Here is a 23399-nt window from a genome sequence, read left to right on the forward strand (position 1 = left end):
AAATTCGCTTCATTATTTGATATGTAATTTTTCCTCACGATATAATGCTACCGAGTCCACCGTGCATTTCTCACACCACCTCAATACAAGCAATAAAAACTGACCTTACACTTTTAAGGGATAAATATCATTTCAATAATTCAAAATAGTGGGTCTTTCCCCCGGTACGAAAAATTACCCACCTGGGCATAACATGTTTCTGCATACGCATACGATTTCAATCATATTGATGTTTCAACTAACCTGAAAAATCCTGAAATGAATTTTTCTTCAATATTTTCCAATATGGTTCACACAACGTAAATATTTCTATTATCTAAATAAAAAGAAACATAGACATGTAAATATTGAAAAAAGAAATTCGCTTATATCAAACTAGTTGATTTAAACAATATAGTTTAGTCATTCATCTTAGCTGACCCGACATTTGTGATACGCACTGTAGATATTATTTTGGTAAGCCCATGTGCTGAAGTTGCACAAAAAAGTTGTTCAGGCGGTAGTATATACCAATGACAGTTACTAAGATGAACTTAGCTTTGCGTTAAATATCATTTAAAAGTGATGTCAGGTCTGCACATATTTTTCGCGAGATGAAAACCGAATACAAATTATCTAATTGATTTTTGTTTTCATTGCGTATATAATGATTTATTTCTGCAATTTTTATGATAATATTCTCATGTGTGCAAGTTTTGCGTTCCTTTCAAACAGATAAATCTTACACAACTTTTTTGCGAATTTTGAATTTTATATCACTGCTTTTTTTAAACAGAAGAAAACTGCACACACTGACCTAAAAATTCATGAGGCAGCCAAAACTATGCAGACTGTGGAGAAACATATTTTTTACAGCTAGGTTCTCAATTCGGCTTATCATGTTTTGCAGAGAACATCATTTCACTATTTTTTCTTCCACAAGAGATTTATAGCAATTTCGACACAATTGTGTCCGATACAATTATGACAGCCGTTTACGTTTCGTTTTACATGATGATAAGAAAATTTTTGCAGAGCTTCTTTAACTGCTAATGAAACATGAATAATGGTGATTTGCTACACAATTGTTTTAGATGTACTTAAAGTTGTTTTACAGTGATTTTTTCGGTAGTATTGTGAAACTTAACAGTGATAAGCTGCACAACCGATTTTAATATATTGAAAAATCTTTCTGAACACATCTAACATTAATAATAATTATAAAACAATTTTAGAACATCTTGAAATTTCGATAAGTTACATTTACAACTTGGGCTTTTTGTCGAATATTAATTGGAGTGAGGTATTAATCTAGATAAAAGATGATCTAGATGATGTTTTTGAAAAGTTTTAAAACGTTTTCTCCATTGAAGTCTTATCGCCGAGTCAAATCTCCCAAGTAGCATGGATCATTCCAGTATCACCTTTTTCAGTAGAATTCCAGTATCACGTTTTTCGGATTTATGCCGAAATGGTCTACGACAACCAATCTCTTTTAAGCTCAAGACGTTTGTGACGAATGAAATGGCCTGCCGTTTACAAACTGACGTTTTCTACACGGACCTTTCCGCTGCCTTTGACAAAATTAACCACGCGATTACTGTTGCCAAGTTGAACAGATTGGGCTTTGGTTCTAACATGCTGCGTTGGTTTTGTTTATACCTTAATAATCGCCGATCAGCAATCAACAGAAGTGACTCTGTTTCCAAAGAGTTCATCGTTTCATCTGGGATTCCACAAGGCCGCCATCTTGGACCCCTGAGCTTCCTCCTGTATTTTAATGATATGAATCTTTCTCTGGAACGTCCACGCTTATCTTTCGCTGATGATCTCAAGCTATTTCAAATAGTTCGAAGTAACGACACCAACTTGATTTTTTTTCAAAGTGATGTGAGGTAAATCGAATTGTTTTGAACATTGACAAATGTCCAATCATCACGTTCACATGCAAAAAAGTTCCTATAAGATACAACTACCGCCTTGGTTAAGCAGTGGTCATTAGAACCACATGTATTAAGGATCTCGTTGTAATTCTAGACGTGCAATTGTCTTTCAAGCAAAACATTTCACAGACATTTACTGCTTAAAGTCTTTGTATTGCTCACTCATTCGAAAAACGCTCGAGAACCTATATTTCCGTAACGGCGCCCACCGAATAGAATCAGTACAGAGCAAATTCGTTCTATTTGCTCTTCAACAGTTACCGTGGATTAGCCCTTATGAACTGCCTAGCTACGAAAGCCGTGGATTATTGATTGGACTCGACACATTTGGCGCTCGACGTGATTTGTCGTGAAATTTATTTCAATGCACGCAGTAGAGCTCTTCGGCATAACGTCTTTCTTCGATTACATCTTAGTCGTACTAAGGAGTGTATCGAAAATAAGCTATCCACAAACTTTTCTTTCAAATTATGATAAAAACGATATTCTATTCAAACTAAAAATTGATCTTTCATTGTACGAGGTTTGACTTGAGCATAATGAAAACCAGATGAAATTTAGTTTATTCCTTCACGAATTTTCGAACTTTTGATCGAACGCTCTTCATCGAGTTCCGGACAAGTGTTGCATCGCATTTTTTGGACGCTGGAGCCCAAATTTGTTCGAACTCCTGCATGTTCCCAGACCCTCTTCACGACTGCCCAGTAACGTTCGATGGGCCGAAGCTGAGGCAATTTGGTGGATTGATATTTTTCTCAACGAAATTTATACCCTTTTCCTCAAGCCAATTGAGAGTGGTTTTTGCATAGTGAGCCGACGAAAAATCTGGCCAAAACAGTGGAGGTGTACTATGCGTCTTATATAAAAGGCAGCAATCTCTTCTGGAGACACTCAGATCGATAGATTTCTGCCTTTATAGTTCCGGTAGTGTAAAAAATGGTTGACTTCAAACCACAGGAACATATTGCTTGCCATACCAGTAACTTTCGACCGAATTTCTCCACTTGAATCGACCTGTCCGCACCGCTCACGCTCTCCCCAACAACGACAGTAAAGTATTGTGGACCTGGAAGGGATTTTGAGTCCTCCTTTACATAAGTCTCATCGTCCATCGAAACGCAATTTCTGGGTTCTTGTTACTGCTCGCTTATTCTGTTCTACATTTTGTTTCGAGATTTTCTGCTTCTTGTAGGTCTTCAGGTGATTTTGCCTCTTGAAACGCTGGATCATTCCTACACTCGTTCCTGCTTTTTTGGCCAAATCACGTATTGACATTGATTTGTTCTTCATGATTAGAGATACCACTTTCTGGTCCAGTTTCGGGTTGGAAGAACCGGGTTTTCTGCTTCTTCCTGATAGCTCATCCAAAAAATAGTGTTTCTCAAACTTATTAATGATCCTTCTAACACTGGCATGATGAATTCCACACCGCTTCGTCAATTTTTGCGTAGTAATACCAAAGATAAATAATAAAGACATGTATGTGCTTACAAATATTTAAAAAAAAATCTGGTCCGTTCCCGGTACCTTCTAAAATGACCGCACTCACCGCTTGGTGGAGCGCGAGATTAATTGCATTGTTATCATTTCGACCAAAGTGTGCCATGAAATCTCAATATATACACGCAGAGAAGAAAATTGTAAAAATAACCAAATTTGGGTTTCACCCAACGAATATTTTTGTTGAAATAGTGACAAAAGAAAATCTGGTTTGATATTGTAAATATTGCTAATTGAAACTACAAAACATGATCGTTTATATTTCTTGGTGGATTAGTTTGTTTCAATAAACAGTTTGATAAAAATAACAAATATTTTACTTGCGCGTTCCTGTCAATCTCTTGACAAACAATTTCACAGTAAATTCAACTTAAAATATAGTTTTAAATGAAACGAACTCTAGTTAGAGTCAATAATTGTAACGCTTTAAATTCACAAAATCTTTTAGTTGAAATAAATTTACTTGAAACTAGTTATTTCAACTAACGCTTTTGATTGTTGAAACCATACATTTTTGTTTGATTTCAGGAATGAAATAATTTCTTTCATACTAATTTAACGAAGTAATTTTTGATACTACTTTTATTTGTTTTCAATTTCCTAATATACAATTCTTTTAAATTTTGCATTTTTTCAAGACTGTGAGCCGTTTTGTCGCTAGACGATCGAATTATTTACATACCCCACTATCAAGCCTTGATTTTTTTAATTTTTGCTAATCCAACGATTCGGTGCTCCATCAGTCAAAATAGAGATCCTGCATGAAATATTTTTTGCAAAGAAAATGTGTTATGTAATGTTATGCAATTTTCAAAATCTTTCCAATTATCGATACATACGCTTGAATTATTGAAAATCCCTTAGTTAATTAAAGGAGCAGATAAACGTTTTTTATAAAACTTGTAAAAAACTTTATCCGTGGGAGATCAAAAAATGCCCTGGATTATTCTCGCGGGAAAAATGCTCTTGTCTATTGGAAATAAAACTATTACGGTTCATTTGAACAGTAAACTTAGTTATATCAGTACACAAATAAGATCATAGATAAATTAAACCTATTTTTTTCTTGAAATAAAGATACAGCAGGATTGAGTCAACACGGATATTTCGATAACGTCAATTCAACTTTGGTTGACATGTAATAAATAGTTAATTTATTTCAACAACAAAATTCATTGGGAGCAAATAAATTTTTCGTTTGGTTAAACCAAAGTTTAGATTCAAATCAAGCAGTGAACATTTTTGTATTTAAGGGAGAAATTGGTTCAAAACAATCATATTCTAGCTTGAAATGAACATAAATCATATTAAAAGTTCTACTACTTGTTTTGTTATTTTAAACATGCTCCATTTCTCTGCATGTACAAATGAGCTAACGTATCGAAAGGGTTCTCACGGTTTGACATTTGCATTATGAATGCGATGATAGGAACTCAGCAGTGCAACCAATTTATCACCATTGGTGCCAGTTTCACGGAGGACCGTAGATGTGTGCCAAAAAAGATCGTGACTGTCATGTCTGGAAATTCGTTTGTGGTAATACCCTTCTCACTTAGCTATGTGTCCAGAACCTTAATTTTCACTTCCTTTTCAATACGCGACATTTTGAAAACGCAGAATGTCAACCGCACAAACAAGTAAACAAACGAAAGCTGACAACCAAACGCACAGCATGCTGTAATCTGAGCATAAAAAACCATCACAAATACATGCGTACAACACAAATTTATGTGGATAGCTTATTTTCAATACACTCCTTAATAATGAATACAACGGTGCTCTTATTGGTCTACAACGAACTTTCAGTAGAGTATCTGACGGGTTCGACTATCACATTAGGTATAGCAAAATTCAAATGAATGTTTTATGCATAATGTAGGCCCAATACAAATTGTCTGTTGAGAACATGTAAATTAATAAATGAAAAAATTTTGATAAATTAACACATGGGCTGAGAACGCTTGTTTTGGTTCAAAATTAACTTTATTCGAACATCGTAATCTCCATCATTCCAGCACCGCGCTAACATTTCAACACCCCTTTTGCCTCAAAATAACCCTCATTTTAAGTGATAACCTCTTCATTCGTGCGAAATTTTAAACCGGCGAGCATTTTTTCAGGTCTTCGAACAGTCAGTAGTCGCTAAGAGCCAAATCTGGCGAATACGGTGGATGTGGGAGCAATTCGAAGCTCAATTCATGTAGTGTTGCCATCTTTTTTAATGTTTTCTGATGTTACCGCCTCATTTGGACGTCCACTGCGTTCTGCATCATAGGTGTTTCTACGGGCACGTATTAAGCCAGCAAACCAACGTTTTATTGTTGTTTATGATATAACGAAGTCTCTATAACACTTTTCAAGCCATTACTTCGCTTGAAAGGTATTTCTTCCCATCAAGAAGCAGTGTAAAATTTATAAACCAATTTGTTTTTGGTCCATTGTTCATAAAATAACAAAAGTAGCGTCACTCTAAGCACAATAACTCACAAACTAATGAATGACTGCAATAAAACTAGCGCCGCCATCTATGTGTTCTGCCCGGGACTTTTCAGCCCAAGTGTTAATAATCAAAGAGTTTAATCTTAGAATTAGATATCTGTTTTTTGTTATTTTTCTAATCATTCTGTAACATGAGAATTGAATTTTCAAACTGACAATTTGTAAACGATAAAACCCTCACACCGTAAATTGAAATTCAAAGCTTATGCACAGCTTTTTAACACTACGCTTTTGTGTGTTGATTCTAATCAGCACAATTGATATTGTCTAAAACATCTGAAAAGGTACACCGTTCTAATTTAATTAATGTCGTTACCGCTACCGATAGAGAGACATCAATTTATGCAAACAACTGCCCGATGCCCACCATTCCAGTTTTCGAATTGTTCATTCAGCTGTCGCCTCTGGTTGTTCCCTTGCAGAAAACTCGCTCATTGGACACCACAGATAAGACTACCGGTATTCGACCCTTCCGGCCGATCCTTTCGCTGGACAATGCGAAGCCATTGTCGAAACCATTCGAGTCGACCGGAACACCAACGTCAGCCCCAGCTTCGACGCTCATTAGTAACAATGGAAGCAGCAGCAACAACAACAACAACAACGGCAGTAGTAGCGAATCCAATATTGCCGCTGGTGGAACTTCAGGCTCAACCACCAACACGGCCAGTAGCAGTACTACCAGTCACGAAAACGGTGCTACACGAACACTTTCCAACGATAGCGGCGGTGGCGGTGGCGGTGGTTGTAGCAATGAACTGGCTCGCGCTGGTTCCTCCGGAAGTGGTGGCAGTCCACCAGGAGCAGAAGCAATGGGGGGTCAAATTAGCACTAAATTGAGCTCCGGTCAACAGCAGCAGCAACAGCAAATTTCACCAACGCAGAGTGACCGAAGCAGCACCGGTGATAATTTGGCTGGGGATAACCTGTTCAAGAACGGCGTCACGGATTTGGGTAGGTGTGCTAATTTATACGTGCAGTGTTGATGCTTATTCGGGGTGCATTTCATCTTGCAGAGTCTCCCCAAACAACCAAGATTCGTTTGGAGAACGAACGCCTAACGGCTGAAATTACCCGACTGAAAAAGCTATTGGAGAATTCGCCTGATGGAGCCGTCGGTGGAATTGATTTGCTGTCAGACCGGGACAGCTTCGACGCCCACTCGACCGACGATAGCGGTGGTCGTGTGGAAAAACTCGAAAATGAACTGCGGATATCGAAGGAATTGATTCAAAGTAAGATCGAAATATTTTTTTAGGTTGTTTTCTGATCTATTGAATAACGATCCCGTTTAGGTCTCAAGTTGGAACGCAAAAAACTTCGCTCGGACAAAAATGATCTTCTGGTACAGGTTAAACAACTGTGCTCCTCACTACAGGACAAGGAACAAGAGCTGAGAAACTTCATACGCAACTTCGAGCAACGAATACGGGAATCGGAGACTTCCAGTGCGAAACAGAACTCCGAACGTGAGAGGGAACGGTGGTCCTTGCTGAAGCACGCCCGGGACGAAGCGGAACGTTCGATCGCTCTCGCAGCACAACTGAACGCCCGAGATATTCAGTTGCAGCGAACTCAAGAACAGCTACAGGAAGCACGTCGGCAGCTGTCCGGATGTATGTCGGACCAGGAAAGCCTAGTATCGGCCGCACCGCTTACTCCTCCGTCTGGTTTGATGACTCATACGCAGACCACCGCCGGAGGTTACTCGAATATCAGCGGAACTCCGGGTGATCGTGGTTCGTGCAGTGCCGATTCCGGTGTCAGAGGTAAGTCCCATTGAAGGTTCATTTGCGTTAGTAGTGGCAAACCCCATAGTTAACAGCACATCGTGCTCACTCATTAGAACTTATTGCAGGAAGCAGCGATCGTGAAAGTGCAGCAGGTGATCTGAACTTGAGCGACGGTCCCTGCGAGAACGGACCCTGCATACAGGTGGACTCGGACAGTGTCTCGTTAGTATCTAGTCATCACAATATGTATCAATGTGAGTAGTTGGCTTGAAATCAAATGAACCTCAGATCCTCAAACGTCATTCGTTTTCGTTCCAGATGGAACACCAAAGGAACGTAGTCCCACGCTGTCTCCACTGAATGCCGGAGCTTATTCGCGATCTGTTGACAACACAGCTATATCAAAGTGATTACCACAACCCATTTCTCGTCATCTAGATCCAATCAACAAAATGCCCTTTTTTCTTTACAGTTCCTTCCGCTCGGTGGAACAGCTGGGTTCCCCGGTGGAGAACGAGAACCAAACTTTTTCCAGAAGACTGCAACAGCAACAACAACAACAGCAACAGCAGGCACAATCACAATCATCAAAGACTGTCGGTGCCACCGGGGGCATAAGCCTTACCGGCCGATCCGGTCGCGGTGGTACCTGGGGAAGTATATCGCGTGTGTTTGCCCGGAGCCGTAATCGCATCAAAAGCAACACGGTTGTCGAAACGGAAGTCACCGACTTCCAGTGGAGTCCACTGACCGAGGAAGGCTACGCGGAGAAACTGCGACTGCTGCGGGAAGCTTCCTCGATGCCGATGGATCGCTGGAGGGCATCCCAGGTGCTGGCATGGTTGGAGGTAGCCCTCGGGATGCCTCAATATAGTGCCCGGTGTGCCGAGAATGTCAAGAGCGGTAAGGTTCTGCTAGAACTGAGTGATGCCGAGCTGGAGAGTGGTCTCGGCACTAGTCATCCTATGCATCGGAAGAAGTTGCGACTAGCGATCGAGGAACAGCGACGACCGGAGTTGGTCCGATATCCTACGATTGGACAGCTGGGACACACGTGAGTATTCTAGGAACTGCGAAACGTCGGAAAATCCTTCAATGGAGTCTTTCAATTCAGGTGGGTTGCATCGGAATGGCTTCCAGACATTGGTCTTCCACAGTATGGGGAATCGTTTATGCATTCGCTGGTAGATGCTAGAATGTTGGATACACTTTCGAAGAAAGAGCTGGAAAAGTATTTGGGAGTAACCAGAAAGTTTCATCAGGCCAGTATTGTACATGGTGAGTCACTCTAGGCTAGCGGGAGAAATTTAAAACAAAAGATTTTATGTTTCTTGATTTTTACATTCCTCAGGTATTCACGTGCTGCGGATAATGAAGTACGACCGACAATCGCTTGCAATGAGGCGTTTACAATCCGAAAACGTCGACACAGATCCCATCGTGTGGACCAACCAGCGATTCGTACGCTGGGCTCGGTCAATTGACCTCGGAGAGTATGCTGACAATCTTAAAGGTGAGAAGCATCCATGATATTGCAGACGCATAGATAAAATGAGCGCCAAGAGTACATATTTAGGATTTACTTCCGTTTCGTTTTCGACTACACTATGTATAACAGCTCCGACTGAACTGCTTCTGCAGCATTCTGTTTATTTGAATAAAATTTTTCAATCGCTTTCTTTTTGATCAAGAAGTACAGTTTTCATGATCAGCTGATGAATTTGACTCTAGCCCAACTTTTGAAAAGGACCTAATTCGAAAATTTCTATAAAATTTTTAAGCATATGTACTTCAAAACCGATTTTTTTTCTCATAAATACTTTTATTTCTTAGGCAGTATACATAAGTTTTTCTTCGCCGTGGCACCCACAATACATAGTACTTTACAAGTTACCTAATACATTTCGAATATCATATTAGTATGTTGGTATTCATTAGTTAATCTAAACACTGTTTTTATCAAGCGAGTTGCTATTTTAACACTCCTAATACCAAGCCTAAAGAAGTTACGCGAAGCACCAAGCCTCAAAAAAAGTTGGAACGGCAACTTTGAGCTATCATAGCTCAGTTGTTACTTGACCAATTTCGATAAATTTTTCACCCTCGAATTTTGTGAAGTTTGTAGATTATTTTAAGTATATCATTATTGACGATCTTTTAGGAAAAACTAATGAAAATCTGATTTTTCCCGTTCCAAGTTTTTTTTCAAGCTCAAAATGTGCCCTATCTGCATTCATGCGACACCTGCATCGCGAATCGGATATTGAGAATTTAAACTTTACCGAGTCATAACTTTGTTGTTAGTCAACCGATCTTCAAAATTTGTTCACCATTGGAAAGATAATACTTCCAGAAATAAAATGCACTGAAAAAAACGAAAAATAGGGTTGTCTATTCAAAATTATAATGCAAACTGTAGATAGATGACTTAAGAAAAGATGGGACTTTTCACAATGATCGTAAATATCTCGAAATTCAAAGCGATGATCTATATATTTTTACACATCATTCAATTGCTAGTGATACCAGCTACAATTTTCGCTCAACTACCATTCCTGCACAATCAGAAGAAAACATTAACAAATCGATGAATTTTTAAATATATATGAAATTTTCATTTTTTTTTCACATGTTTGTATATAACTCAAAGCGATGACATGTACATTTTTTGATTCAGAATATTGGAATCATTACCAGAAACAATGTATTGATGAAGAAAATCATATATCCGTTCAAAGAATTTCAAGAAATTCGGTACAAATACAGAGAATTTGTATTATTGGGAAAATTTTGCCAAACAATCAAAACTTTTAAATTTTATGACATATATTTTTTTATTATTTTAGTTGGAAATTTATTATAAACAAAATTTACAAATATAAAACTAAAACTTGGATTTCACTGAAAAATTTAAAAATTTTAGTAAATGACCTAAAACTCTAAAAATAGTTATAACAGTTTGGCTGAAAAGTTCGTATCGTTTAATAGAAACACACATTTTTTTTGCCAAAATTCGTTTTTGTTATTCAACATAATTGCCATCAGAGGCGATACAGCGATTATAGCGATCTTCCAACTTTGCGATACCACTTTTGTAGTACGATTTGTCCTTTGCCTCAAAATAGGTTTTCAGTTTCAGCGATTACCTCTTCATTGCTTCTAAATTTTTTACCAGCGAGCATTCTCTTGAGGTCTGAAAACAGGAAAAAGTCACTGGGGGCCAAATCTGGAGAATACGGTGGATGAGGGAGCAATTCGAAGCCCAATTCTTTCAATTTCAGCATGGTTTTCATCGACTTGTGACACGGTGCATTGTCTTGATGAAACAAAACTTTTTTCTTCTTCAAATGAGGTCGTTTTTTTTTAAACGCTCTAATAACGCTATATAATAGTCACTGTTGATGGTTTTTCCCTTTTCAAGGTAGTCGATTAAAATTATACCGTGCGAATCCCAAAATACAGACGCCATAACCTTACCGCCCGATTGTTGAGTCTTTCCACGCTTTGGGTTCGGTTCATCGCGTGCAGTCCACTCAGCTGACTGTCGATTGGACTCCAGAGTGAAGTGATGGAGCCATGTTTCGTCCATTGTTATATATCGACGAAAAAAATCGGTTTTATTTCGATATAACAGCTCCAAACACTGCTCAGAATCATCAATTCGTTGTTGTTTTTGATCGATTGTGAGCTCACGCGGCACCCATTTTGCACAAAGCTTTCTCATATCCAAATATTCGTGAATAATATGTCCAACACGTTCCTTTGATATCTTTAGGGTGTCAGCTATCTCGATCAACTTCACTTTACGGTCATTAAAAATCATTTTGTGGATTTTTTTCACGTTTTCATCGGTAACAGCCTCTTTTGGACGTCCACTGCGTTCATCGTCTTCGGTGCTCATATGACCAGTACGAAATTTTGCAAACCACTTACGAATTGTTGCTTCGCCCGGTGCAGAGTCTGGATAACACTCATCAAGCCATTTTTTGGTATCGGCGGCACTTTTTTTCATCAAAAAGTAGTGTTTCATCAACACACGAAATTCCTTTTTTTCCATTTTTTTCACAATAACAAAAGTAGCTTCACTCAAAATGCAATATCTCACAAACTAATAATCAGAGAGCTGTCAAATTTATACACGTATCTTTTGAAGGTTGGTACTAACTGAAAATGGTATGGATTTAATTCTAGTGGCGCCCTCTCATAGAAACGATACGAACTTTTCAGCCGATCTGTTATTTTTGTATTGGACAAACGATCTAAACAATTTTTATGCACAACCCAAACGCAATTGATAACTACTAAAATTCTGATTTTGTTGTAGGTTTGCCGTAGAATCTCAAAAAATAGGTAGCATTCAAACGAAGAGGTTGTTTTTCGAGACGAAGACAACTGTAAGCTGCAAATAGATTGGTTGGTTGGTGCGAATCACAAAGGCTGCTGCAAAGCCAACATTCGGGGCGATTCCAGTTTCATAAGTACCTGAAATAGTGGAACTCACTTAACTGAGAAAGATGGCCTAACCGATTTGAGAACTGTTTCATTTTATAGGTTACACTAGTTCATGCACTAGCTTTCATATTTTTCAAAAACCAAACAAATCTGTTTGAAGAATACATTTTTTATATGAGAATAAGAAAGATATGAGAAAGGCATCATTACACAAATAGGTGGATAAAAACAAGTTTTACTTAATTTCGTGTGATTTTATGAGCTAAATTCAGAATTCTACTTTTTCTGAATTGTTTACCAATAGAAAATTCAAATAATTTTCGAGTTCTATACATTCCGAAATAATTCTAAGTTTGTGATATTTTAATTTTAATATTCTATCGATTATAATTGATGTTGTTTAGGATAGCGGAAAATTTAAGATATATGTTTTTGTTCTTAATTGCTTGTAAAACAAAAATCAAGCAATAATTTTTTTTTAAATTGTAGTCGGTTTCTTTTGCCATGGGTTAGTATATGAAATTCATATAATTTTACGTTCTATTTCTTATTGTACAAAGTCATTGAAATAATTTAAAATTTTCGTGTTGTCACAAAATTTATTTTATTAATAGAAACAAATTCTAAGTCTCTTTGAAACAGATGAAATCAAAACGGATTCCAATATTTTCACTTTGATTTGCAGAAACGTTGGTACGCAATATATATAAGAAATTTTGAAATTTCCGATCTATCACCGATTTTTTGAGATTTTACGGAAAACCTAAAACAAAAAAAAACCTAATTTTAGTAGTTATCAACTCCGTTTGGGTTGTGCATAAAAATTGGTTAGATCTTTTGTCCAATAAAAAAAAACATAATTATTTTTATAGTTTAGGTATATTTAAAAAAAATATAAGATTTTCAGTGAAATCCAAGTTTCAATTTTTTTGTAAATTTTGTTCATAATAAATTTCCAACTAAAATAATAAAAAAGTATATGTCATAAAATTTCAAAGTTTTGATTTGTTTTTTTTTTTATGGAAAAATTTTCCCAATAATAGAAATTCTTTGTATTTGTACCAAATTTCTTGAGATTCTTTGAACGGATATAAAATTTTCTTCATCAATACATTGTTTCTGGTAATGATTCCAATATTTTGAATCGAGAAAATGTACATGTAATCGCTTTAATTTTTGAGTTATATACAAACAAGTGAAAAAAAAAATGAAAAATTCATATATATTTATAAATTCATTGATTGTTTAATGTTTTCTTTTGATTGTGCAGGAATGGTAGTTGAGCAAAAATTATAGCTGGTATCACTAGCAATCGAATGATGTGTAAAAATATATAGGTCATCGCTTTGAATTTCGAGATATTTACGATCATTGTAAAAAGTCTCATCTTTTCTTAGGTCATCTATCTACAGTTTTCATTATAATTTTGGGTAGACAACCCTCTTTTTCGTTTTTTTCAGTGCATTTTATTTCTGGAAGTAGTACCTTTCCTATGGTGAACAAATTTTGAAGATCGGTTGGCTAGCAACAAAGTTATGACTCAGTAAAGTTGCAGTATTCAATATTTTCTATGCGACGATTGTGCCAAAGGAAAGAAAATTGGAAAGCAGATAGCAGATAGTTCATATTTGTTTGTATCAGTTCATCACTTTTATTCAATATCATATAGTTGGCTATTGGTTGGACTCATGCAAGAGAAAACAGTCTAACATAAAATAAAATTTAAATTGGAACTCAAATGGATTTAATGAAATGATAAAGAAGTTTCATAAAAGGAAGGTCACGACAAGCAAGAATGTCGCGAACTGGGACATTGGATAGTCTACCTTGAGTACGCAAGGAATTTATTAGTTGAGATTTGACATCACGATACTCCACGCATGTCCAATCGACATGTTCAATATCGCGATAACCTTCGCCACAAGCACAATGATTAGTTTCGGGAAGTCCAATTCGAAGGAGATGTGCATCTAACGTGTTGTGATTAAACATGAGTCTATACATCACACGAATGAAGTCCCTACTCACATCCAGTCCCCTGAACCATGCCTTAGTCGATATTTTAGGAATAATTGAGTGCATCCACCGACCCAGACCATCTTTATCCCAAGAAGCTTGCCAGCTGGTAAGTGTTCTTTGGCGAGACGCGCTAAAGAATTCGTTGAAAGCAATCGGTCTCTCATAAATTTCACCCTCAATAGCACCACGTTTGGCTAAAATATCGGCTCTTTCATTGGCTGGAATGGAGCAATGAGCCGGGACCCAAACTATTGTGATTTAATAATTATTGTTCAATTTGTCGTTCAGGCACTGTTTTATTTTGCCCAAGAAAAACGGTTCATTTTTGCCAGCAGCGTTTGAACGAATGGCTTCAATTGCACTCAGACTATCTGTGAAGAGAAAATAATGGTTTGGAGATAATGTGACGATTACACTCAAGCTATAATGAACTGCTGCTAACTCTGCTATATAAACAGATGCAGGTTCTTGAAGCTTGAATGAGGCCGAAACATTATTGTTTAACATACCAAACCCTGTCGCTTCCTCAATTCGCGATCCGTCTGTATAAAACATTTTCTCAGAGTCAATATGCCTGAACTTACTTGAAAATATTTTTGGGATTTCCATAGAGCGTAGGTGATCCGGGATTCCACGCACTTCGCGCTGCATGGATGTGTCGAAAAATAGAGTTGAGTCAGGGACATTTAGGAAGCTGACACGCTGTGACATATGGTTAAAATATACTGTCATGAATCTTGTTTGAGATTGAAGCTCAACTAGCCTTTTGAAGTTATTAATAACTAGGGGATTCAGTACCTCACATCTTATCAGCAGTCGCGACGAAAGCTCCCAAAAACGATCCTTCAATGGAAGAATTCCTGCCAGAACTTCAAGACTCATTGTATGTGTCGAGTGCATGCAGGCTAAAGCAATTTGCAAACAACGATACTGAATTCGCTCCAGTTTGATAATATGAGAGTTTGCAGCGAAACGAAAGCAAACGCATCCATATTCCATCACTGAAAGTATCGTTGTCTGATACAATTTTATTAGATCTTCCGGATGAGCACCCCACCAAGATCCTGTTATTGTTCGAATAAAATTTTCTCTTTGTTGGCATTTTGTTCTCAGATACCTAATGTGTCCTCCCCACGTGCATTTGGAATCAAACACTATTCGATTCAATTCGACGAATTGAGAATGATCTGAAGTGTTTTGACGTGTTCAGTGTTTAGCTCGGTTCGTGTTTGCCAACGTTTCCAAAAATCGGAAACAAGTTATAAGACTTCATGTAGGGGATACCGGGGCTATTTTAGGAAAATGAAAAAAAGCATCCATAACAACTAGGTGTTTACCCAAGTGTTCTATACCGTTGTGTAGCTTCAACATACATCAAAGCATGCTTTATTTTTGACAGTGAAGTCTTAATACCACATCAATTACAATTTGAATCTGAATTTTCTGTCTACTTCGATGTAAAATTCAGATCAATGAGCTGTGGAATCAATGACATATGTTTACATCTCTCAGATTGTAAATCTAGAACGACTACGACGCTCTTTTGTGAATCTATCGAGGGGTAAATTTACATGACTATTTCGTACTGTGTACTTGAATCGAGGTGTAGTAATATTTTCAAGCAGTTAGTGTAATGAAATCAAAAAATTTTCTAAATTGGCAGAGCAGTAGGTTTATATTATTATTTGTCGTATTTATACTGTATTTTGTCGTATTTGAAATTTAAACCCATATATAGAAAAAAAAAAAATAATACATCTTCTTAGATTTATTTTGAATGATTATTTAAAAACTTTAGAATTTTTAATGTTTCTTCTTTCACTTTGACAGAACAAGTTCCAGTCTATTCTTAATTTCATTTTCGTTGCTGACTTAACTATCGTACTGTTTATATGATCTTTCAGACAGTGGAGTTCACGGTGGCTTGGTAGTTCTGGAACCATCATTTTCTGGCGACACCATGGCTACAGCTCTCGGAATTCCTCCATCAAAAAACATCATCCGGCGTCATCTAGCAACCGAATTCGAGACTCTCATCCTCCCGGCAAGGTAAGTGTCTGCACAGGAAAATCAATTCATCCCTACTCAAATCACGAAAAAAATGAACAACGATACCAACCATGTTTTTTCAAAATTAGTTCGTGTCAATCATAGACCTTTCTAACCACCTGTTCAACAATTTCTTTCTATTTTACATCACAAAATACTGTCTGTCGATCATCCGAAACCAAACGAAACTGATCAACTCGTCCAATTAAAAAACAAATAAATCGAATTCAAAACCCTTCGGTTCTAACCAATCTCCAAACCTGACACCACCATCAACACCCACGCGATCGATCGCAGGTACGTGATATTCTGTCAAATGGAAGAATATCCACTGGATAGCTCCCGAACATCTTCCACCATGCACAAAACCTCGACTAGATAAGCTACCCCTTCCGGCTAAGCGTAAAAAAATCAACAGCTCTGCAACTGCGCCGTTCAGAAAATCATTAACAAAAAAACAGCTAGGATTTTCTATTAATTCACACCAAGCAGCTTGTAGTAGTCAGAGAGATAGCCACACGAAAATCAAAAAATTATATTTAAAAAAGAACTTTAATTGTGAATATTTGTAACTCAAACGCAAGTCTCCCCCGCTAGGAAAGTTATAGAAAAAACACGCTTCAAAGTCAAAATTTTGAATCAAACGATCATCACGATATTTGGCCTCCATGAAACCAGTCGCACTACTGCAGACCACCAACCACCGGTAATCCTTCCTCGCCCTCACGAATGCATAATCCCATGAGACCGATTCAAAGCTACCGCTGTCATCCAAAAATCAGTAGTTCATATCATTCGAACACAATTTGATTTAATTGAATCGGGAAACCTTCATAAAACCAAAGACAACACATCAAAAGAGCGAATAACACAACTGTCCCGAAATTTCGAGATGCATACGCTAGTTTCTGTGACAATTCCGTGGAAAGGTGATTGCTCTTGTTTGATATGTTATCTTCGATGGGAACTTTGTGTACGCCGCCGCCAGATCATCGACCGACCGGGACTGGGGCTGTGACGAACGGTTTGAAATCTCCGAAAACCCATCATCGTTATATCGGGCGACCGATAATTGGGCATCCAACCGAGAATTTCACCGAATCACACTCCGGACTGGGACCGGGACTGGCAATGGGAAGGAAACACACATTTGTATCAACTCAATTAAGAACCAATCGAACAAACGTAATTAATTAATTTAGCTGTGAAACGTTCCGCTGCCAATGAACAGTGCAAGGATCGGTCGACCGGATGCTGGCTTGTTCGGTTTCGTACGTCTTCGTCGTCGTCGTCGTCGTCGTTTTGTTGATGATTCAGTAAAACCGAACAGTGATGGTGATGTGAAACTTTCGATCAGAACAGGTCAGCACAAGGACCAGGATTTCGTCGAGAACGATGAAAGATTTTGTAGTGATTTGAAAGGAAAGGAACGGTTCAATGTAACGAATAATTAAACATACATTGGTATCGAACAAAATACTTTGACCGACGTCAATGTGATATAAGATTTGAAGATGCTCAGTGACAAATGTGACAATTCATTAGAGAAAGTGGTTCGTGGGCTCGTAGAAAACCAAAATCAATTCTAGGCATGAAACTAAAGTATTTTCTTTATTTAACACCAGCATTATAATGCAGGCGAAACTGATTACTAAGTACTACATTCTGTGCTATGATATTCGCTTCAAATAAAACTTTGAAACTACATCTGTTTTGAGATTTGAAGTAGATGTAACAGAACGTGCCGCAATTAGGGCCAAAAGTTTTTCGCTTCCGAAATGCGATTGATCACAGAGTCAAATTTTCATACTACGATAAACTATGAAGAAAAATAATCACAGAATTTTTTAGCATGTTTTCTTCCATGATTCTAATACTAGACCAAAATTCGATTCCGAATTTCAACGGAAACCTTTTAACAGTGTATGCAAATAAAACTAATAGTTTCTATTAAGATTTGATTTGCAAATTCCGGTTCCGGAGTAACAGGGTAACATTTGAAAATTAAGTACAATCAATTTTCTCGGATACGGCTTAACCAATTTCCACAAACTAAGATTCAAACGAAAGATCTTGAAATCATTAAAACATTCCTAGAACATTTCATCATTTCAACATCGGTTTCGGAACTAGAGCGCGAGAAGTGGAAAATTTCATGAATATTTTTTCTTAAACGATGGCAAAAACAGGGACCAATCCCAGAAAAATGACTGATGAGTTCTTGTGGTTTGCATAACTTGTTAGTTTGTGGGCATCCCGATCAGATGGTAGAAATAGAATTATAACAGCCTAAGTCATTTATTTCAGAAATATTTTGTAACAAATTTTGAAATATTTTTGGCTGGTAAGCTGTTAAAATAGCAAAAATCATAACAAAAACGACTCTAACGGGAACAAAATCGTAACAGATTTTGAAACGTTTGTATCACAATTATTACTGAATTTGATATAACTACAGAGGTCCGAAAGCAGAAATTCAGAACAATAGTTGTGATAAATTAGATAGCAAATTCAACACAGGAAAACTATATCACAGCAAGCTTTTAACATCGTTTCAATTCAAAATTGTTCAATGATTTTTTTTATTAAATGAATAATTTATTAAGTGATCTAATTTTTTCTTTTAATTTTTTGAAATTCTGATCATTATATTACGATATAAAGCAACGGAAAAACTCATTTTTTCAATTATTGAACTTTATCATGAGTCTTGCGAATGAAAATAATGCATCATAACTGATTTTGTTATAATATTGTTATCATAAGTTTTAACTTTCAACTGTTTTTATTTGTTAAATATCTCAAAATAACACACATTGTTATACAAAATCAACTGTTGATATACTTGTGTTATGATTTTATTATGTGCATCTGATCGGGATATTAACGTGATTCAGCACTACTGGTCCCCCAGTAGTGCTGAAAGTAGTGAAGAACAACTCCAAAAGTAGAAGCTTACAATGTCTCCAAAGCTACTGTAAAACTTAATCCGGTTCCGGAATTACAGGGCGATTAGTGTCAAAACTTTCAAACCGCTATATAAAATGACGATACAAAACCGGTAGACACCGGTGCGTGCTGGTACGGAAGAAGAAAACACTACACGCCTTTACAAACGATGCACACATGCATTTCGTACACGCCATAAAGAAAACGAAAACCAACACCGAAGCTGATTACTTACTCACTGTCCTCAGATATAGCTTGACCGATTTTCACAAACTTCGGTTAAAATAAAGGTCCTATGGTCCTATATAAAGCTTTAGAACTACATCCGCATACAATTTTTGGTTCTGGATTTACAGAGCAAAGAATATCAAAAATTTTATACCTTCACTTTAAGCGGCGCATACCTTATGATAAAAAAAGAACCGGAATTTTCATTTTAAAATTCCCGCGCTTGTCCAATCGGTGAACTTTTATTCTTTCAACGCTGGCAACACTTTTATACACATTCTGTCAAATTTTGACGCATATCGTACGATTAGTTTTTGTTTGGCGTCCATACAAAGAAGTTGAAAAATTTTCGTGTGGCGATTTTTATAATAGATGAAAATTTAGAACAACGTGCGTGCATCAAATTTTGTGTTGCAAATGGATTTAAGTGTTCCGAAACGTTGAAAATGTTAGAAAAGGCCTTCGGTGAATCGTGTCTATGAAAAACACAGGCATGCGAGTGGTATAAACGCTTCAAAGGGGGTCGTACAAGCTTGGATCATGATGAGATCCCTTCAGCAACATCTGTTGCTGAAGAAAACATTGAATCGGCGAAGCAAATCGTGCTGCAAAATCGTTCTGTACCGATTAGAGAGATTGCTGTGTTGTTGGGCATCTCTTATGGATCAGCCGAACACATTTTAACTGATGTTTTGGGTTTGAAACGCGTCGCTTCTCGGCTGGTGTCAAAAAAGCTGAATTTCATTCAAAAACAGCGTCGTGTTGATGTGGCCAAAGAGATGATTTTCAACGCAGATAGTGACCAACCAACCAACCAATATCATCAACCAAGCACTGTACTCTCCAGATATGGCCCCGTGTGACTTTTTCATCTTCCCCAGACTCAAATTGCCATTGCGGGGAACGCGTTTTGAGACCATTGAGACCATAAAAGAGAATTCTCTGCGTTAACTAAAGGCCATACCTTCGGCGGCCTATAAAACTTGTATGGAAAATTGGATCAAGCGTTGGCATGCATGTATTGACGCAGGAGGAGAGTACTTTAATAATAAAGAAATTTATTAAAAATTGAAATTTTACGTTTTTTAATAAAATTCCGGTTTTTTTTTATCATAAGGTATATATTTCATAATTTCTATTAAGATTCTATTTACAAATTCCAGTTCCGGAGTAACAGGGTAACATTTGAAAATTAAGTGCACTCAATTTTCTCGGATACGGCTTAACCAATTTCCACAAACTAAGATTCAAATGAATAAAAAATGAGAAAAAAAAACATTTCTTCCGAATCCGACTCTCGGTTTCGGAACTAGAGCGCGATAAGTGGAAAATTTCATGAATATTTTTTCTCAAACGATGACAAAAACAGGAACAAATCCCAGAAAACTGACTGATGCGCTCTTGTAGTTTTTGTGGGCAAATTAACCCAATTCGGCACTACTGGTCCCCCAGTAGCACCAAAAGTAGTGAAGAACAACTCTAAAAGTAGAACTCACTTCGTTTTCTCAGTGATGTTTGAACCGATTTTCACAAATCTTGATTCAAATTGAAGCTCACAATGTCGCCAAAGCTACTATAAAACTTCATTCGGATCTGACCTCCTGTACCGCAATTTCAGGGCGATGAGTGTTAAAACAAATCATCATCTAAAATGACGATACAAAACCGGTACGTGCTGGCACATAAGAAGAAAACACTACACGCCTTTACACATCGTGCTTTGTTCAATTTCGTACACGCCATAAAGGAAACGAAAACCAACACCGAAGCTGATTACTTTCTCACTTTCCACAGATATAGCGTGACCGATTTTCACAAACTTAGGTTCAGTTTAAAGGTCTTATGGTCGCATACAAAACGAGAGATCTTGAAGTTATTTAGAAATTTCTAGAACATTTCGTCTGGATACGACTTTCGGTTTCGGAACTAGAGTGCGATAAGTGGAAAATTTTCAATTTCATGAGTGTTTTTTTCATAAACGATGACAAAAAGTACAAATCCCATGAAACTTATTGATAAATTCTTGTAGTATGCAGAACTTGGTATATAAACTTAATTCGGCACGACTGGTACCCCATTTCTAGTTCCGGAAACACCGAAATTAGTGAAGAACAATTCCAAAAGTTCGATTTCTCAGCGATGCTTGATCCAATTTTCAAAATTTCAATTAAACTTAAAACTCTTAATGTCTCCAAAGCTACTGTAAAACTTAATCCAGATCCGACTTCCGATTCCGGAGTTACAGGGCGATGAGTGTCAAAACTTTCAAACCGTCATCTAAAATGACGATATAAAATCGGTACACACCGGTGCGTACTGGCACGGAAGAAGAAAACACAACACGTCTTTATAAAAAAATAATAATAATAAAAGATAAAAGTGTGTTTTGTTCAATTTCATACACGCTATTAGGAAAACGAAAATCAAGACAGAAACCGTAAACTATTTAACTGAAAGCTGTTTGACATCGCATATGCTGTGATATAAAATATCAACAGTATTCGGTGATAGATGTTTCAATCTATTTTACTTGTTCATGGTGCAATTAAGGCCTCGTTCTCCGATTAACAATAATTTTGAAAACAACTTCACTGGACAACTTTTTTTCAAAGAGTACTGATAAATAGTTCAAAAAAAGGCGAAAATGCATCAATGTTCTCTTGCAAAACTGCTGATTTTGAACGTCTGCTGCTTTGTCCTGTTATGTGTCGTATATTAGCACGATTGAATTCAGTCAAATTTAAAGCGAATTAGTCGAAACACTGTTGTTGAGATAAGCCACGATGAGGATTGTGATAAATCACGGCACGAATATTTTCTCCAAATAATTTCATTTTCCGTCGCACCGAATTTTACGACTCTAAAAATGTATGGCAGAGTGTTCTGAGCACGCATACAATTTTAACCACTCAACTGTTCAATGCTGATGTCAGATTTGACTTGAGTTTTATCGAGGCACACTTAATCAGCTGTTTTTTTTTACTAGTGTTAATGCTCACTTTTCATAACGCATGGAGCTACAAATTCCTTGCCAGATTTGTTTTGGAGCGATCGGCGATTTCTAATTACTTCGAAGTACGGCATGAATGGAAACCTGCTCTCAGAAGCATCGATTTAATATAATAGTAGTAGGTTTATAACAAAAAGTTGTTTTCAAGAACCTATGATGATATGAAGGGTGTACCGTTAAAAATCCGCAGACACAAAATTTCTTACTCAAAATAATAGTTTTTATCCGATTAACGCCAAATCCGAAGGCAAAAAAGCCCAAAGAAGTTATTTTAGGCATCATTCATTTTTGTTATATCACCTTTATATCCGAATATGTAAACCTCGGCCTTTACTTCAGCCATAAGACTCTGCACGACATCAGAATAGACTGCATACTAACCCGAACTTTTTTTTATTTTTTATATAATCTTCACAACTTTGTGATGTTTTAGAAGGTGCTACTTTATTCCCCGTACTTTTCTATTTGACGCAACTGTGGAATGTTTAGAGGATTCAAATCTTTTCACACGAAATCGGTATCATTCGCCTTATACAACGATTTTGGTACGTTCTTCGTGTAGTAGCATGATGCCAAAGCTCGTCAAAATATCGTCGGACCGTCGCACAGGGATGCCTTCCCATATAAATGGTGTTTTTTAAGAGCTTGCTGATTTGAAATTTAAATAAAACACATGCTAAACTATGAAATGGCCAGTTTGTTTTATTTGGTAGATATTTTCTTGGCATTTAACATTTAAATATGATTTCGGGCATATGGCCGTCACAATTATTTCTCACAAAAGTTTTACTGGAGATCGAATTTTCGGCCAGTTTTTCAAGCATTTGTAGGCGTATTTCAGCAATGACACGTTGAATATTGGTTTCCGAATCATCAATGGTTACTAGTTTATCCACATAAACTTCGCGAATCCCAAAAAGAAGCAGTCGAGCGGCGTCAAATCACACAAACGCAGAGACCAATTCACCGGTTCATTTCTCGAAATTATATTGTCGTTGAATTGTTCTTCTAAGGGGTGGGTAGGGTCTAACGCTTTTG

At 37.1% G+C, this 23399-nt stretch overlaps 1 protein-coding gene across 8 annotated transcripts in view; it reads left to right on the forward strand.

Annotated features, from left to right (window-relative positions):
* Positions 1 to 23399, forward strand: part of LOC131435472 (kazrin) — a 307983-nt gene that overhangs the window by 168643 nt on the left and 115941 nt on the right. For 4 of the 8 annotated variants that reach the window (XM_058603390.1, XM_058603394.1, XM_058603391.1 and 1 more), the window contains exons 4-12: positions 6344 to 6875; positions 6938 to 7156; positions 7217 to 7690; positions 7747 to 7908; positions 7973 to 8060; positions 8127 to 8708; positions 8769 to 8932; positions 9006 to 9167; positions 16030 to 16174. In XM_058603390.1, coding sequence (XP_058459373.1) covers positions 6344 to 6875; positions 6938 to 7156; positions 7217 to 7690; positions 7747 to 7908; positions 7973 to 8060; positions 8127 to 8708; positions 8769 to 8932; positions 9006 to 9167; positions 16030 to 16174 — 2528 coding nt within the window. Of the gene's footprint in view, positions 1 to 6343; positions 6876 to 6937; positions 7157 to 7216; positions 7691 to 7746; positions 7909 to 7972; positions 8061 to 8126; positions 8709 to 8768; positions 8933 to 9005; positions 9168 to 16029; positions 16175 to 16471; positions 18724 to 23399 lie in introns of those variants that run through there. The other 4 variants (XM_058603396.1, XM_058603398.1, XM_058603392.1 and 1 more) reach the window with 4 other exon arrangements.

Source organism: Malaya genurostris, chromosome 3 (genome assembly GCF_030247185.1).
Source record: "Malaya genurostris strain Urasoe2022 chromosome 3, Malgen_1.1, whole genome shotgun sequence".
NCBI classification, from domain to species: domain Eukaryota; kingdom Metazoa; phylum Arthropoda; class Insecta; order Diptera; family Culicidae; genus Malaya; species Malaya genurostris.